Raw genomic sequence first — 18,777 nt, forward strand, 5'->3', positions numbered from 1 at the left:
CCACCCCAGCGTAGGATGATCTGGCCCTGAGTGTCAGACATGTGGCAATGGGAAACTGACCGTCCTCAGGCTGTATTTAAAGGGCACCCTGAAAAAAGGGGTTATCTTGCACTCCTCTGCTCCAGGAGAAGAGGTTCCTTTTGCATTGCCCAGACAGAGGGAATCCTCAGTCTGTCTGTGCCCCAGATTCCTCATCTGTAAAATGGGAGTGATGAGACTAGTACCTACGTGACAGGAGTGTGGTACGAAGTAATGTATTTAACAAGTGCCAGCTCTTACTACTGGCATGAGCCCAGCGTGGGCACCCAGCAAAGGGATGGCTACTGAGCGCCCCCCTCCCGGAGCTCAGCATCCTCCTGAAGCTCGGGCTGTAGCTGAGGGAGACCCAGGAGGACCCCGGCATGGACCCTGGGCCTGCTGCTGCTGTCCTGCGCCAGGCCTTATGAATGACGACGGCTGGCGGCTCGGAGACCTATGACCCGCGGCGCTTGCCGCGCCCCTCCCCCGCTGGCAGGTGGACAGCGGCTGCGCCGGGGTTGGGGTGGGGGGGCCGCGGCGCCAACCTTGGCTGGCCGGCAGCCGCTGCAGCACTGAGCGGGGGCGGGGGACTGCGGCGCGCACGGACCCGGGCGAGCGCCCGCCTGGACCGCCTTCTGGGCCTCGGAGCGCGGCTCCGCCGCCGCCCGCCAGCCTCCGCCGCCCCGCCGGGCGGGCCCGGGCAGCAGACTGCACCTCCGCCCCGCCCTCTCACCCCCGGATTGACACTGAACGTTCTGCCGGGGGCTTGCCGGACAGCGCGCCTCCGCCAATTGGCGGCCTCGCTGGGCGGACCCCAGGTCCTGTCGCGAGCCTCGGCCAGTCAGACGCGTAGGCCCGCCCAGCTGGGGCCTCGCAAGCGCGCGAGTGGCCAGGCGTCCTAGGGGCGAGTCATGGGGCCGAGAGCCTATGGCAGCACGGGAGGGTCACGGAGAACCAATGGGCGGCGGCGCAGCACCGTCAGTCAGGGCGGCCTAGGCCAATGAGCTGCGGGCTGCGGGGGCGTCACGGACAGCAGCAGCGGACTTGGGCTGAGGTTCCCGGGCGGGCGGGCGCGGAGAGACGCGGGAAGCAGGGGCTGGGCGGGGGTCGCGGCGCCGCAGCCAGCGCAGCCAACCCGAGGGGCCGCCGCCGCCGCCGCCCAGCGCGCTCCGGGGCCGCGGGCCGCCTCCAGCACCCGCCGCGCCGCAGCTCCGGGACCGGCCCCGGCCGCCGCCGCCGCGATGGGCAACGCCGCCGCGGCCAAGAAGGGCAGCGAGCAAGAGAGCGGTGAGTGCCCGGGCCGTGACCCCGATCCCGGCCCCGCGCTGCCAGCCCCCTCCCTATCCATCACTGCCTGGCCCCTCCCCCTACGCGCCCCCCCATTTCTCTGTGCTTACCCCTCAGCGCCCCTTCCCCTGCCTGTCCAAGGTTGGGGCCCAAGGCCCGCAGATGGCCCCGTAGGAGCCCCCTTGCCAAAGACCGCCCCCCACTGCAAAGACTGTGCTCCCCCCCAGCTGTCACTGCCAACCATGGTACGTATGACCGCTGGGGCCCCACATGGGGCCCTGTCACCACCCCACTGTCTCCTCTCCTGGTCCCTCTCCCCAGATTCTAATCCCTCCACTTCCTCACTCACCTCTTACACAGATGTGACCCACTGCCAAACCCCGACCCAGGCCTCTGCCAGTCTGGGAGTGCTATGGGGTATGCCTCCACCCCGCAGGGACCTTGGCCACTTGGTGACCACACCCCTCCCCCCCTCCAGCCCCCGCCATCTTTCTCCTGCCCTTCCCCTCTTCACCTTATCACAGCCCCCCTCCAAACCCACTCTGTCCCCTTTGAGCACTTCCCAGAGCCACCTCCAGCATTGTTTTTCTCTTCTGTGTCACTTGGCATGGGGGACAGGATCTTTCTGGGTCCCTCTGCCCCTCTCTCACTCTGTCACTCTGCTTCTCTGCTGTGCCTCCTCCTCCAAGCAAGCGTCTGTCCCTGGCTGGGGTAGCAGACTGTTTATGAACCTAGAGAACTACTTCTGTGCTTCAAAAGCCAAGTTTGAGCCGATCTTGCTGGAATTCATTGCATCCTCTTTCCGGGGTTGGGGCGGGGGGGGGGTGTCAGCAGAGAGCCCCTTCCCATCTCCTGCTGTTCCGTGAGCTCTAGGCTCCTTGGAGGGCCCTTCAATAAATGGTTGTTTCACAACTGAGGCTCTGTCATTCACCCAGTCCCCCAGGCTTCTTCACCCGCTCCTGGCTTGGGATGAAAAGTAGAGGATCAAGAGGGTCTGGGTTTAGCAAGGCTCATTCAGCTTGAGCTGGGATGGTGAGAAGGAGGTATCAAGGGATGGCAGTTGGGAAGAGAAGTGGTTGACATCTAATGACTTGCTTTGCCAAGAGACAAACAGATTCTGATCATTCCCAGCGTTCAGCCAGAGAGGGGACTATTTCCCCCTCAGCTCCCAAATATATTGGCCTTTTCCAGCCAGCCGGGGAAAGAGATTCTTTATCTGGAAATGCCTTCAGAAATGGTCTCCAGCCCCTTCCTCAAGTCCTCCAGCTCTTAAATTGTCATCACTCCAGGCCTAAAGCTGGACCTCAGCTAGGATCCCCTTCCAGTTACCCAGAAATAGAGTTGAAAAGGAATGGCCACATCAAAATATGCTCTTCCCAGTTACTGGTCTCAAACCCCAGTGTCTGAGTTCCCTGAATGTTCCCTCCCAGAAAGACCCAGGCATGAAAGCCAGGGAACTTTATTCCCACCCAGACTCAAATGGCAGAACTCAGAGTCACTGAGCAACCATGGAGAGGCCTGACATGTCACCGATGGGTGGGGGACGGGAAGGCAAGTGCCTGTAGCTGAGCGCTTGATGACAGAGGAGCAGGTGGGTAGTGACCAAAAAAGGTCTGGGCATGAGCTTGGAGGGGACTAGGCAGAGGGGGAGGGGCCGGGCCCCCAGCAGGTGAGACCGGCTGAGAGGTGGAAGGTGGAGGCAGGCAGCTGTACATTGCAGTGGCTCAGTTGAAAGTTGGGGAGATGACATAGTCCTGGAAAACTTTCAAGGCGTATCAAACACATGCAGTGGGGAGTGGGGGTGGAAAGCCACGCAAGGAAAAGGAGCCCTAAGAAAAAGATCAGAGGCTTCGGAAGGAACCACTAATTCAGAGCACAGGCCGGACACCCAGGAATGGACTATCAAGGTGAAATAGAGCCACTGTTTACTGGGCATCTAGGATGTGCCAGGCTAAATGGTCTCCACAGATCTATCTGCTCGAGTGATTTTTCATAGCGGGCTGTTATCTGAATTTTCCAAACAAGCTCTCTGAGTTTGACATAGATGATGCCACAGAGGCAGGATTCACATCCAGATCCACCTACCAGACAACTTCCTGGACCCCAGGGTTTCCCAACTCAAACATTCTCAAGCCGCCTCCCTGATTTTTACTATATTCACTTCTATTTTGTTAACTTAAATAAAAATTTTGACTCGCTTTTGTTCAGATGTAAATTTTGATCTGTCCTAAGCAATATTATAAATGAAATCACAGGATTGCTGTGCCAGTGATATTCTCTCTGATATGCATTAAAATACAATGTAACTAGAAAAGTGAAACATCCCTAAAATCATTTCATGCCCCGCCAGTGGGACCTATGTCACACTTTGGGAAAGGCCCTAAGCTGTACTTCCTTCCAGAGGCTTGCAGGGGCTCTCAGAGAAGGAAATAGGATGAGGCAGGGAGCCCCTCTTCGCTTCAAATCTCCAATTCTGAGAGGATGGAGTTAAGACAAAATTTGCCTTCTCGTAACCAGGGTCGGCTGGGGGTGGGGTAGTAGTAGCCAGGCCAGCCTGCAGGGGGCACCTGAATTTCATCTGCCAGATGTCAGCCCTACTGGAGTAAGGAAGATGACCGAACCTTAGTAGGCACCAGTTCAGCATCCCGCAGCCCCCTATACTACCGGCTCCATGCCGGGGCAGGACAGCATTGGCTTCCTCCCAAGAGGGTAGGGATCCAGAATGAGCCCTGGGGTGGGGTGAGGGAAATCTGTACCCAAAGTTGCCAGAGCCTGGGTAAGATGCTAAGAGGGCAGAGAAAAACAAGACCAAGCCCTGGGCCCCGAGCAAGCTGGAGGAATTGAGAGAGGGCAGTGGCCTCAAGAGGCCCTGGGACAGGCGGCCAAGTGGGGCTCAGGCCTTGGCTGCCCTGACCAAAGGCACCCCTGAGAGCTGGTCCATGGGAGAAGGGACAGGTCTGGTGAGAAGGAGCCCTCCAGATACCATCCCCCCCCACCAGGTCCCAGGGACAAGCAGATCCAGTCTCCGAGAGTGAGAACTGCCCCCCAAGAGGTCTCTAAATGGGAAGAATTGTGGCCCTCTAACGTACTACAGAAGTCCGAAAGGGCCAAACACTGTCTGTGCGTTGGCAGTTGTATGGGTGCCCAAGAGGGTCATGCCAAGGCAGCTTTTCCTTTAGCCCAACCAGGCTTACAGAAGCTTGAGGGTCCTCTCTGCCCCTTCCCTGCACCCCCACTGGCCCCAGGTTGGCTTTCTTTTCCTGACACCACCCCGCAACTCCCTGGCTCCCCCTATAGTCAGGGCTTTGGGGATGGGCAGCCAAGCTGGTGCAGCAGGTCTCATGAGCCTTCCCAGCCACCATAGTCCTGGTGACCTGAGAGGAAGACTTGAGTGATGGCTTCCAACCCCAGCAATGGTGAGGCTGAGCCCTGTTGCTATAGCAACTTACCAGGCACTCTCTGACACTCAAGTCAGGGAAGGACTGCAGTAGAGTTTAGGGAACAGGTGAAGAGGAAAAGTCTGTGGACCCCTGGCTGGCCCTAGAAACCCTCCCTTACTAACAACCCTGAGCTGGGGGGCCTGGGGAAGAGCAGGCGAGATGGGTGGTTCAGTTCAGACACGGAGGGGATGGTCACCCAGAGCGGGGGTCCAGCTCAGAGCCGGGCAATGGGGTAGTCCAGCTCAGTGTTGAGGTTCAGCTCAGATTGGGGGTTGGTCCAGCTCAGTGATGGAGTCCACGTCATAATGGACAGTGGCCCAGTATAGAATGAGGGTCCATCAGACTGCGGGTCGGTCCAGTCCAGTGTTGGGGTCCAGCTCAGGCTGGGGGATGGTCCAGTCCAGGGCTTGGTTTTCCGGCCCCAGAATTTCCAGGACAACCAGGTTTCGGGGAGTAGCAGGTCCTGAGATTGTTGTCTGGAGGGGTCTGAGGCTGGGCTCCTGCCTCCTGATGGGGCCCTGGCTTTTTGAGGGATGCTCTCTCTGTGAGCTCCAATTGAATCCGGACCACGGTGGAGGCTGGCACCCCTCCTGTGGGAGACATGGGCCGGCTGACAAGCTCTAAAGACAGCAGCCAGCTGGGTTTCCCTTCTCTGCCACTTCCTGTTGTCAGCAGGGGCCATGGGTGCCAGGCACTCTCGGGAGAAGCTGCCACTGACCCTCCACTTCTTTTGGGATCTGGAAAGAAGGAGGAAGATGGTCAAGGCTGCCTCCCCCTCCCCCACCCCAGGGTTTAGCGTTTCGTTTCCGGTTTGGACTTGCATGGCTGAGAGCAGAGCCAAGCACAGGGCAAGGTTTGATAGAGGCCAAGGACATCCCAGGATGCCATTCCCCCCTCCGCCCCTGCATAGAAGCAAGACAAAGTCAGATGTACCCATTTCTTTCTCAAAGTAGCAGAATTTGGGGGCTCCAGGTTCAAAGAGCACTTGGGGGAGGAGATAGGGTAGCTCTCACTGCCCCCCCCCACTCCCGCCTTTCTCTCCAGCTGCTCTTTCGGCTAATTAACGGAGCTCTGGGGCCTCTTTGGCCCCCAGGGAGGCCCCAGCTGCTGCCTGGGCCTGAGCCTTAACTCCTTCCCCTCTGCCCAGTGGGCACTGCCCTGGGCACATTGGGTGTCATCCTCAGGGTAGTCCAGCACCCACCGAGAAAGGCAGGGCCTGGCAGCCCGGGAGCAGTGTAGTCCCTGGAACGGGAAGTTAGCTTTAGCACCCCACCCCCAGGACAGGCAGGCCAGCCTGAGGAGGGACACCCTCAGGACAATCTTCCCACCACCTCCTGCCAAGGAGGGGCCTTTACAAACCTTGGCCAGCGGGAGCAGGTACCTTTAAATGCTTCCCTGGCAACCAGCTCCTCCTCCCCTGTCCCCCGAGGCCTTCCCGAGGAAGCCAGCTCAGAGGCTCTGCGTATTCCTGGTTTCCCTGCAAAGGGAAGGTTCCAGGAGAGCTTAGGGAGGCCTGGGATGGATCTGGGGTCAGGTAGAGGCTGGGATGGGGACTCAGAGACCACCTTCCAGCTGTGGCTGCAGCTGCTTCTCTGGGGCCATGTGATTGTCCGTTTCCTGGGCTACCTGCGCTGCACCCTCTGGGCACCTAAGCAGAGCCAGCACCCTGAGCCTCGCTGGCCAGGGGTAGATGGGCCCCAGATCACCCCATCCCACTCTACCCCCCATTTTGCCCTCTGCTGGAAGAGGCAGGAAGCAGAGGTGAGTATGGGGGCTCCTGGCTGGGGTTCCCCCCATCATTATCCCTCTTTATCTGCCCACTCTTTCTGGTACTGCCACTCCCTGTGCCCCATCCCCAAATCTGGCAAGCTGATAGCACCAGAGAGCACACAGCCTGGACCCTTCAGCATTTCGAAAGGCCAGAACAGGGCTGTGTCAGAGTCAAGGCACCGTGTGGAGCCTCCTAGTGGGGTACCAGCAGACAGACAGACCCACCAAGGCGGGAAAAACAGGACATGGCAGTTCTCAGGGATTTTGCTGAGAGCAAAAGAGGAAGCAGGACCAGGCTTTCTCCTGGGTTCCTCTTAAACTCGCTCCTCTCTGCCTTTCTGGGTGAGTGACGGTAGAATCCCAAGAGGGTGCCTTCACCCCCACCTTCATCCAGAATTCAGTGTGTACGTTTGGAATGTGTTGTGTGTCAAGAAAGATTCTGCCAGAGAAAGCATTGGATGTGGTGCAGCCCCCAGGCTCAGGGAGGCCTCAGACAGTTGGTGGCTCAGCCAGGCACCAGCCTAGGACTCTCGGCCATTCCTTGACCACCCCCTCTCCGCCTGGTCATTCTTTGTAGGGCTTTCCTAGCCCACAGTCTCTCCTCCATCTGCCACGCTTGCAGCTCCACGGAAGGCTCTTCTCTGCAGATGCTGAGGGAGAGCCTTGCGGGTGATGGGGGGCGGGGGGGTGGCTACTCAAAAGGCTGTGGGGGTTCCTGCACTGCATATGGGTGAGATAGGCAGATATCTGACAGGCAAGGCCAAAGTACCAGTGTGCAGGACCCCTCAGGGTGGCATCCGTCCCAGGAACATCAGGGTTGAGGACAGCTCTGTCCATGGGCCATCCTGGTGCCCTGCAACCAGTCAGAAGCAAAGCAGTTGACCTCGTGGGCAGTGGGGTCCGGGAAGTGATCTGAGACCAGTCTTCTCATGGGTACAATGAGAGTCATAGCAGCTCTGAGCCATCAGTGTAGGAATTAAGCATGGAAAGCACTCAGCACAGAGCTGGCACTCAGGGAGGGTCCCTGAACAACCGCGCACCTGACCCCAGGGGACGGTTAGAAGGACACGTCCATACCGTAAGAATCCATCAGGTTGAGCATTTAAGATTTGAGCACTCAGTGCTCCTCCTGTATTTTATATCTCCATTTTAAAAACTACTTAAAAGCAAAATTAATAGCTGACATTTATATGGCACTAACCCCTGTACCGGCCACCATCCAAACCCCCTTTGCCAAGATTAACTCATTCAGTCTTCACAACCACCCCACCAGGTCATTACTATTATTATCCCCATTTTACAGATGAGGAAAACCAAGGCCCAGAGGTGCGATCAGTTGCCTAAGGTCACATAGCTCATCAGGGACCAGGCTGGGATCTGAACTTGATCTTATCCCAGAGTCCTGGCCCTTAACTGTTTTGCCGGGCTGCCTCTCCACATGGGCGGGAATGCCTGTTTTCAGGCCTCAGTTTCCTAGGGTGGTAAACAGAATGGTTAAAATGAAAGTTGACAAGTGAACCAAATGAGATAGTGGACGCGAAGCAGCAAGCCCAGGGTCCGCCAGGAAGTCTTCAATGTTAGCCAGACGGTGATGTTCGCCTTGGGGTGCTGAAGGGCCTGTAGGGGGCAGGCATCAGGCGAGGCTTCCCTTGAGCGAGCTCTGGAACGAGGCCCCCTCCATTGGCAAAGGTGGGAATGGAGCCAGCCGGGGGCCAAGGCAACAGCTGAACCCCCCAAGGGCGCCTGCTACCCGAGCCCCAGAGGCCTCCACCCTGGGCCGGCCTCCCCAGAGAAGGGGCCAGAGGAACAGCCAAATCCCGAGGCTATAAATACCTCGGCTGGCGTCGTCCCCTGGCCCTGGAATGTCAGTCAGAACTGGGGCGAGTGGGGGTGGGCTGGCCTGGGCGCCGCTCTCTGTCCCCCTGAGAGTGACCCCCGAATTGCCCTGTCCCCCATTTGGGACAGAATTGAGGCTGGACCCCACCTCTCTGTAGTAAAGGAGACCCCAGACCCCAGCCCAGATCAGGGCCCCCCCACCAGGCTACCCTCAGACTCAGCCAGGACACCCGAAGGCACTGGGAGAAGGTCAGGCTCTGGATTGAGACGACTGCACCCCACTTTCCACAAACCGGCCTCTCCCCAGGAATAGCCCAGGCCCACGCCAACGAGATGGGGCCTCCATCTCACGCTCTCCTCTTTTCCTTTCAGTGAAAGAATTCTTAGCCAAAGCCAAAGAAGATTTTCTTAAAAAATGGGAAAATCCTGCTCAGGTAAGCCCCCTGGGTACAGAGCCCTGGGAGGGATAGCTGACAGCCCCCTGCCCCTCAACTGCATCCCTGTGCCATGGCTAGGATTTTACGGCCCTGTGGAGGGCTCCAGACCTGCCCTCATTCTCTCCCTAGATGCCCATGGGGGCACCTGATCACTCACTGCCAGGTTCCCCCACCCCACCAATCCCATCCAACTGGCAGCCCCTGCCCCCCAGGCAGCTGCCAGCAGCTCCTGGGCCCCAGGCCAGGGCCGGATCTGGCCCCTGCCACCAGCCTTGAGGAATGTACCCTCCGCCATCTTGTTTTTCCACCCCCTGTCCTCACCCCCCTAGCTCCACCTGGTCCCCAGGGCCCCCTCTGCTGGTTGCAGAGGGAACACCCCGAACTTTGGCCTAGCAGGCTAGACGGGGTGTCGGGGGGTGGTCCCTGACCCTCCAGACCCTTGTGCCCACAGAATACAGCCCATCTGGATCAGTTTGAACGAATCAAGACCCTCGGCACGGGCTCCTTCGGGCGGGTGATGCTGGTGAAGCACAAGGAGACCGGGAACCACTTCGCCATGAAGATCCTCGACAAACAGAAGGTGAGCCCAGCCCTGCCACGAGGCCCTGGTCCCAGCCACCAGGGCTTTGCCTGGGCTCTTCCCACCACCTGGAGTGGTCTTCCCACCTATCCACTCACCAGCTATTTCCTGAGCCTCCCTAATGTACCAGACCCAAGGGCAGGAAGGGTACCACGCTGCCTTCAGGAAGCTTTCCCCAGGAGGAAAAGCACCCTAAGACGTAAAGCCCACACGGGCTCAGACACCTAGCCTGTATCGAGGAAGCCAGAAGTCTTCCTGGGGGAAGCGATGTTTACACAGACCTTCTTTCTGTAAATATTTTGTTTCTGAATTTTATTTTATTTTATTATACAGCAGGTTCTCATTAGTTATCCATTTTATACATATTAGTGTATATATGTCAATCCCAATCTCCCAATTCATCACACCACCCCCTGCCCTTTGTAAATTTTTTTTTTTTTTTTTTTTTTTTTTTTTTTTTTTGCGGTACACGGGCCTCTCACCGCTGGGGCCTCTCCCGTTGCGGAGCACAGGCCCCGGACGCTCAGGCCCAGCGGCCATGGCCCACGGGCCCAGCCGCTCCGCGGCATGTGGGATCCTCCCGGACCGGGGCACGAACCCGTATCCCCCGCATCAGCAGGCGGACTCCCAACCACTGCGCCACCAGGGAAGCCCCTGTAAATATTTTTGAAACCCTACTTTTTGCCAGGCGATGCTCTAGAGCAGCACCATCCAGGAGACATATCACACAAGCCACATATGGTTTTAAATTTTCTAGAATCCTCATTTTATTTATTTTTATTTATTTGGTAGCACTGCGTGGCTTGCAGGATCTTAGTTCCCGAGCCACGGATTGAGCCCTGGGCCCTCGGCAGTGAGAGCATGGAGTCCTAACCACTGAACCACCAGGGAATTCCCTAGAATCCTAGTTTTAAAAGTTTAAAAAAGGCAGAATTCATTTTAACAATATGTTGTAACTAAGCCAGTATATCTACAATATTATCATTTAAATGTATGTATCCAGTGTAGAAATATCCTTAATGAGACATTTTACATTCTTTTTTTCCGTACTAAGTCTTAGAAATCCAGCGTGCATTTTACACATATAACACATCTCCATTCAGATGTTAATTTTCACTGGAAAGACAAGAAAAAGTAGAGAAATTGAAAAAGCAGATTCACATAGCCCAGGTTGTTCCAAACAGGCTTGAAAGTTGTCTGGTAACTGTGCCAAGTATCAGTTTTTAAATTTTCTTTTTTTTTAATTTCTTTATTTCTTTCTTTATTTTTGGCTGAGTTGGGTCTTCGTTGCTGTGCATGGACTTTCTCTAGTTGCAGCGAGCGAGGGGTACTCTTCTTTGCAGTGCGCAGGCTCTAGGCACGAGGGCTTCAGTAGTTGTGGCACATGGGCTCAGTAGTTGTGGCTCACAGGCTCTAGAGTGCAGACTCAGTAGTTGTGGCACACGGGCTTAGTTGCTCCACAGCATGTGGGATCTTCCCAGACCAGGGCTCAAACCTGTGTCCCCTGCATTGGCAAGTGGATTCTTAACCACTGTGCTGCCAGGGAAGTCCCTAAATTTTCACTATATATATATATTTTTTTCTTTTCTTCTTTTTGTCTGCCTTGGGTCTTCGTTGCTGAGCACAGGCTTTCTCTAGTTGCAGAGAGCAGGGGCTACTCTTCGTTGCGGTGCGCGGGCTTCTCAGTGCGGTGGCTTCTCTTTGTTGCGGAGCACGGGCTCTAGGCGCAAGGGCTTCAGTAGTTGTGGCGTGCGGGCTCAGTAGTTGTGGCGCACGGGCTTAGTTGCTCCGCGGCATGTGGGATCTTCCCAGACCAGGGCTCAAACCCGTGTCCCCTGCGTTGGCAGGTGGATTCTTAACCACTACGCCCCCAGGGAAGCCTTAAATTTTCATGTTAGATTCTTCAAATTTTAAACTTGGTTCCCCAGCCAACGAACCACATTTCAAGTACTCAGCAACCATATGTGGCTAGTGAGGAATCTACTGGACGGTGCAGGTATAGACCCAAAGGATGTAGCTGTGAGCAAAGCAGAAAAAGCCCCAGTGCAGTGGGGCTTAGAGCTGACCAAGGGGCCAGGCTGCCTGCGTGTGACAGGCTGGACTGATGTTGACTAGCTGCATGTGAACTTGGGCACGGCACCCTCCCTCTCTGCATCTGGGCTTCCAAACTTGCATGCTCCCATTGCATACCCCTCAGGGCTCCTGTCAGAGAGTGTGAGACGGCTGCTGGGGACAGCTGAGGGCTGAGGAGGAATTAGCCCTGGGTTCAAGTGGTTGTGGGGGGCGGAGTGTCCTCTAGATGCAGGGAAGGTATTTCTAAATCCCCACCCCTTGGGTGCTACTCCCACCTGTCTGTTTGGTTTCAACTCAGCTGCCCCTTCCTCCAGGAAGCCTTCTCTGACTCCCCAGGCTTCACCGGATGCCTTATCTGGGCATCCACAGGCCCCAAGCTTCCCCCACCACAGCTCTGACCCCTGTGGCCTGGTGACTCATGTGTTCCTGCCCTGAACTGCATGCCATGTGGGGACAGGCACCCAGCCCAGGGCTTGACAGGCCCCAGGCACTCAAACGATTCTGGACGGAGGACCCAGCCCGGCCCTGGCACATCTACTTTTGGGTGGCAGGGAAGAAAAGAGCTCTCTCACACCCGCTCCTCGCTCCTCTCCCACCCCTGCAGGTGGTAAAGCTGAAGCAGATCGAGCACACCCTGAACGAAAAGCGCATCCTGCAAGCGGTCAACTTTCCGTTCCTTGTCAAACTCGAGTTCTCGTTCAAGGTGGGGTCCCAGCGGCCGCAGACCAGGGCCACTGCCGGGTGGCGCAGCCTCTGGGTTCCCAGAGCTGGGGCTCAGCCAACCACAACCAGTGGTTGCCCGAAAAGGCAGACCCACTGATCGGGGAGCGGTGAAGAAGGCCCCCGGGGGTGGAGGGCAAGTCAGCCTGGGGCTCTCATAGACCCCAAGTTCAGCTGGGCCTGCCAACTTATAGCTTGATAACCTTGGGCAAGTCCCCCAACCTGGATAACATCCCTCAAAATCATCGATCCATTTACAGCAAGAACCTGACACACAGCCACAAACTGCCGCTCAGCCTGGGTTCAAATCCCAGCCTTGCACTTCCTGGCGGTGTGACCCTGGCAAGAAACTTCACCCCCCATGAGCCTTAGTTTCTTCATCTGTAAAATGGGGATCATGGCAGGCCCCACGTGGTGGGGCTGCCATGACAGTTCCAACCGCATCATGAGCACCCTGCGTGAGCTGTTTTGAGTGCCGTCCTAAGCCATGACTGTGAGAGTTGGGAAAGGCCCCTCGGGGCCTGTGACCCCAGCAGTCACAAGGACCCCAGGCTTTGTTTAAGGCTCTGCTGCCACCATCTTGAAATTCATAATCATTTTTTTAACAAGGGGCCTCACTTTTATTTTGAGGGGGGGACTCACGAAATCTGTAGCCCATCCTGGTCCCATTTGACAGATGACAAAAGTGTGGCCCCAAGAGCCTTGCTCAAGACAGTCACAGACAGGAGCCACCACAGAGTTCTCTCTGCAGCGCAGGCATGCCAGCCAGGTCCCTGATGTACCTCTAGCCAGCCCTCACTTTTGGCCCCCGTAAGCAGGATCATGGCTGCCCCTTCTTTCTCACGGGCAGAATGAAATGAGACAGGTAATCAGTGAGCACAGTGCCTGGCGCTTGGAACGCGCTTCACATGGGAACCAAAATTGTTGTTGTCGCTTTGTGTCTGACACCTGCCTTCAGGTGGGGCCTGGGGCTTGGGGAGTGGGGCCCTGATCAGCTGCTGCTTCCCGCAGGACAACTCAAATTTATACATGATCATGGAGTACGTGCCTGGTGGGGAGATGTTCTCACACCTGCGGCGGATCGGGAGGTTCAGGTGAGCCCGACGCCCTCTGCCACCCTGGGCCTGGGGTGTGCATGGGTGTCGTCCGTGGAAGTGGCCTCTTCAGGTCCCTGTGGGTTCTTGTTCCCCCGAGCTGAGGAATCTACGACGTCTCAGCCACCACGAAACAAAACAAACACGGTGACTTAGGCGTCACCATGTAAGTGGGCAATTTCGTGTCATTTTAAAATGTGTGCTATCTTATTTATATAGATGTGCACTTTACATACAATAAAGTGCACAGGTTTTCAATACCCTGTTCCATGAGTTTTGACAGCTGCATTCACATGTGTAACCACCACCCCAGAAAATTCCCTCAAATGCCTTTCTTGGCAAATCACCACCCCAACAAAGGCAAATGTCCTTTCTGGCTTCAAACACCACAAATGTGTTTGGTCTGGGTCTGGACTTGATATAAATGGAATCACACAGTTCATATTCTTCTGTCCCTTTCTTCTCTTGCTTCACATAATCGTTTTGTGATCCAGCCACATTGTTGGGTATATTCATCGTTTGTCCTGGTGGTGGTGTTGGGTAGGATCCCATTATAGGAATCTATCACAATCTGTGATTCCATTCCTCTGTGGATGGACATTTGGGCTCTTTCCAGTTTGGGGCTGTGTATGAATAAGGCTTCTCTGCTGATGCATTTTAATCGCTGGGCTGGAGGCAGCTCGATAGGCCCACCTGCTGGACCATTAGGGGGTGGGCAGGTCCTGCTGGTGTGGCCACCCACTCTCACCCATCCTCTCCCTGCTTGTCCCCATCAGTGAGCCCCATGCCCGCTTCTACGCAGCCCAGATCGTCCTGACCTTTGAGTACCTGCACTCGCTCGATCTCATCTACCGGGACCTGAAGCCGGAGAACCTCCTTATCGACCAGCAGGGCTACATTCAGGTGCCCACTGGGCTGGGCGAGGGGCAGCCCCAGGTGGCCACAGCCTGAACCCTCCCACCCTCCCAGCCAACCGCCCATTCTTGTGCCCACAGGTGACAGACTTCGGTTTCGCCAAGCGTGTGAAAGGCCGCACCTGGACCTTGTGCGGCACCCCCGAGTACCTGGCCCCCGAGATCATCCTGAGTAAAGTAGGCGCTTCCCTACCCCTCCCACCGCTCTGAGGCCTGCTCCACTGCCAGCGGCCCCCTCCTCACCCTTCTCCCCTCACCTGCTCCCCTCCTCTCGCTCCAGGGCTACAACAAAGCTGTGGACTGGTGGGCCCTGGGGGTTCTCATCTATGAGATGGCCGCTGGCTACCCGCCCTTCTTCGCTGACCAGCCCATCCAGATCTATGAGAAGATTGTCTCTGGGAAGGTGAGGCCCGGATATGGGGGCTCAGGCCTAAGCCTGACCCTTCCCTGCCTGTCCTGCTCACTGTGGAGCCCTGATCGTCATTGTCAGAACAGCCTAGGGAATTCCCTGGCGGTCCAGTGGTTCGGACTCTGAGCTTGCTTCCACTGCAGGGGGCACAGTTTCGATCCCTAGCTGGGGAACTAAGATCCCGAGTGCTGTGTGGGGCGGCCAAAGAAAAACAGAAAAAGAACAATCGAGAAGTTGATCAAGTCAGGCCAGGTGGTGAAGCCAGGCACACGCACTACGCTAACTGAGGCTACCACTTCACACAACCTCGCTGTCTGATTCTGGACCACAGTGCCCAAATCCTAAGGGTTTTCAAAACCCCAGGTCTCACCCAAACTCCTGCCCTGCCTGCCAGGAGGCTGGTCTCGTCTCTAGTCGGCCCCGTTAGCATGAATTTTCACAAGTTTCACAGCAAAAAAGCAAGCATGTTCAGTTCCCAGGCGCTACCCCAGACCCCTCCGGGGAGTCACTTTGGACATAAGGCCCTGCCTCCTTTCCCAAATGCAGACTTTCTAACTTGCAGGGTGTGGGTAAGGGGTGGCGGAACCGTTAGAGCCCCGGAGTGCATTAAGTACCCGCTGCCCCATGCACCCCCTCGGTCGTACCCCACCACTCTGAGGGAGTGAGGAAGCCGAGGTGCAGAGATTGGACATGTCTGGTTCAAGATCACACGGCAGCATCGTCTCAAAAGAGGTTGGGGACCCCACCTCTCACTGCAGCTCACCCACCTCACCAGGAGGACCAACCATCCCTCCATCTGGCCCAGGAAATGGTGTGAGTGGCTCCCAGCTCAGCCTAGGTGGGCTGAACTGGCTCTAAGTCCCAGCTCTGCCACCCATCGGCTTTGAAACCTCAGGCCAATGTCTTCGCTTCTCGGAGTCTTATCCATCTCAGAACTGGGGAACTAGCCACTTGCCTCTCAGAGAGGTTGAGAGAATCACCACCTGCAAAGTGGGGTCACTAAAAAAGGGAAAGATGAGGTGTCTACCACCAGGCAGAACAGAAATTGCCAAGAAAATGGCCCAGAGTGGGGAAAAAAAAGAAGAAAAAGCCATAGAAGTTTTCGAGGCGGGAGAGAAATGAGCGTGACTCCCTTCTTTGTAGCATTTCACAGTTCCCACGCACCCTCAGCGGGATTATCTCCCTCATGCAGCCCTGGGATATCTGCCCCGTGCCAGAGAGGCAGGCACAGGCCCAGAGAGGTTAAGGGCCGTGGCCAAGGTCACACAGCATGGAAGAGGCAGAGCAGTGCTGGAAGTCGGTTCTTGCAGCTCTAAATCCAGTGACTGCTTGCATACAAAGCTGTGGACTCAAAGCATTTGGGGAAAGTTTCTGGAAGAGTTGAACTGAGCCTCAGAGAATGGAAGAGCCTTAGCTATGCAGAGAGAGAAATAGACAAACAATTATTTCTCTCAGAAGCATGAATATTTCTGAAGTCCCCAGACCCTAGCAGAGCTGCCTTAGGAAGCAGTGGCTAAGAATGCAAGTTCTGGAGTCCAGCAGACCCCAGACGGAACCAACTTGCCCTGCTCCTCTGAGTGATCTTGGGCAAGCTGTTTAATCCTTCCGAGCCTCAGTTTCCTCCTCTCAGGAAATAGAAATGGGAACCTCTGGATTTCCCCGGCAATCCAGTGGTTAGGACTCCGTGGACTTCCACTGCCGAGGGCCTGGGTTCAATCCCTGGTTGGGGAACTAGGATCCCACAAGCCGCATGGTGCAGACAGAAGAATAAAATGGGAACCTCCTAGCTCTTACCTCTCCAGCAGCATCAGCATGGCTCAGGAAGTGGCTAGAAATACAGACTTTCAGGCCCCACCTGAATCAGATATCCCGAATCAGAAACTCCAGTGGGCCCAGCAAGCTGTTCTAACGGGATTCCGATGCACACTCTGGTTTGGGGTCCTCCACCCAATAAGACAATTGGATGGTGAAGGCAGTGTTCTGGGCTCCCCAAGCTCCAGATCAGCTTCCCAATCTGTCTGTGTTACCCCCTCTCCAGGTGCGGTTCCCGTCCCACTTCAGCTCTGACCTGAAGGATCTGCTGCGGAACCTTCTGCAGGTGGACCTCACCAAACGCTTTGGGAACCTCAAGAACGGGGTCAATGACATCAAGAACCACAAGTGGTTTGCCACGACCGACTGGATCGCCATCTACCAAAGGAAGGTAGGCCCCCCCTTCCCCTTGTGCTCTGAGGGTTTTGGAGGGGGGTGGGCAAGAGCCAGGGAGTATTGCCAATGGAGAGATGAAAAGGGAAGGGGAATTTGAAAATAGGCTGCGGGCTCTGGGTCAGTTTAGATAAGGCAACTTAGAGCATTGGGGGTATAGAAACAGAATTGTGGGGTCATTTGGCCACTCTGTGACCTTGAACAGACTTCCCTCTCTGGAAATTAGTTTCCCCATGGGTGAATTGGCTATAATAAGATTCTTGGGTTGTTAAGATGAGTCCATACCCTAATGCTAAGATCAGGCCTGGGTCAGAGTAAGTGATCTCATGAATGTTAGCCCATTCGCATTTATTGTTGTAACGATGATTATGTTGACTGCTGAGGTCTGAATGGCTCTTGACCCCTCTCCAGGTGGAAGCTCCCTTCATACCAAAGTTTAAAGGCCCTGGGGACACGAGTAACTTTGACGACTATGAGGAGGAAGAGATCCGAGTCTCCATCAGTGAGAAGTGTGGCAAGGAGTTTTCTGAGTTTTAGGGGTGTGCCTGTGCCCCCATGGGTTTTCTTTCTTTGTTTCTTTTTTTTTTTTTTTTTTTTTTTTTTGTGGTGGGTGGGAGGGTTGGATTGAACAGCCAGAGGGCCCCAGAGTCCCTTGCATCTAATTTCACCCGCCCCCGCCCCACCCTCCAGGGTAGGGGGAGCAGGAAGCCCAGATATTTGGAGGGAAACACCAGCTGCTCCCCCTCACCCCCTTCTCCCTCCTGGCCCCCCCCCCGTCCCCCCTACTGCTTTTGCCTCCCTCCTCCCCCACAGACCCCCACCCTAGCCCATTTCTGCCTGTTTTAAATGAGTTTCTCAGTTCTTCCCTTCTTCAGGTCAGACCAGGTCTTGCTGGTGTGTCAGGGACAGGGTGTGGAAAGAGGGGCCCAAACTTAACTCCAGCCACCTGCCCCCCACCCAAAAAAAAAAAAAAAACCACAGGCACCACTCTCTAAGGGCAAATGAATGAAAGGGTAACCTTCCCTTCAGAGCAATCTTGCCAGGGAAGGAAAGATTTTAGTGACATGTTCAGCGGGCTACTTAATACAATATTTTAAAAAAACAATTTACAATCTTATTTAAGTTCCACCAATGCCTCCCACGCTCCTTCCTCTCCCACCCCTTCCCATGCCCCTCCTCCCCAAATCCATTTTAACAAGGCTGGGAAGCAGACTGTAAAGGAAGGAGCTGGGGTTCCAACCTCTCCCCCAAGCTGCTAATCTCCCCCGACCCCCTGCCCCCTCGGGGTCCCCTGCCAAGCCTGGAAGGGTCTCAGCCCCTTTAGGAAGTCCCCACTCCCTTCTGCCCCAATAGACCTGTCTTCACCCGTGGGCTTCGGGACCTAGACAAAGCAGCTGCCCCTCTCCCTGCCAAAGAGGAGTTGTCCCCTGAAAAGATAGAGGGGGAGCCCCGAGCCCAGGGTCTTTCCTCCCAGTAACACTCTCCCCAAACTTCTTAATTTTATTCTCAACTAGATTTTAATGTCCAGCCTCCTTTCAGTTGGGAAGGCCACCCCCGCAAAAGGAGGCCAAGCCCCCCCCCCCACCCCGCAGACGGCCCAGAGTTCAAGGCCAAGGTTGCTGGGGAGGGGCTGCTTGTTTTATTCACCCAGGAGCCTCCGCCCCCACCCCTCCCATCCTGGGCGCTCCTCCTCTGCTTAGCTGTCCGCTGTCAATCACCCGTTCTCCCCGCCCCCCCATTGTGGTTTTTTTCTCTCAATAGAAAAGTCGGGAGTCACCCCACTCATCCCCATATTTGTCCCTCTCATAATTTCTCCCCATCCCAGGAGGAGCTCTCAGGCCTGGGGTGGGGCCCCGGGTGGGCGCGGGGGCGATTCAACCTGTGTGCTGCGAAGGACGCAACTTCCTCTTGAACAGTGTGCTGTTGTAAACATATTTGAAAACTATTATCAATAAAGTTTTGTTTAAAAAAAAAGTGTCGCTGGTGTTCCTGAC

At 55.9% G+C, this 18,777-nt stretch overlaps 1 protein-coding gene across 1 annotated transcript; it reads left to right on the top strand.

Annotated features, from left to right (window-relative positions):
- The first annotated feature begins 1,056 nt into the window (after positions 1-1,056).
- Positions 1,057-18,663, top strand: PRKACA (protein kinase cAMP-activated catalytic subunit alpha). The gene is made up of 10 exons (XM_082836938.1): positions 1,057-1,305; positions 8,724-8,785; positions 9,240-9,368; positions 12,046-12,144; positions 13,173-13,255; positions 14,032-14,158; positions 14,251-14,346; positions 14,450-14,572; positions 16,617-16,781; positions 17,195-18,663. Exons 1-10 carry the CDS (start codon positions 1,260-1,262, stop codon positions 17,318-17,320), a joined length of 1,056 nt encoding a protein of 351 aa, XP_082693064.1. The 5' UTR covers positions 1,057-1,259; the 3' UTR covers positions 17,321-18,663.
- The last annotated feature ends 114 nt before the right edge of the window (positions 18,664-18,777 follow it).

Source organism: Leucopleurus acutus (assembly GCF_964270905.1).
Source record: "Leucopleurus acutus genome assembly, chromosome: 3".
In the NCBI taxonomy this organism is placed as follows: Eukaryota; Metazoa; Chordata; class Mammalia; order Artiodactyla; family Delphinidae; genus Leucopleurus; species Leucopleurus acutus.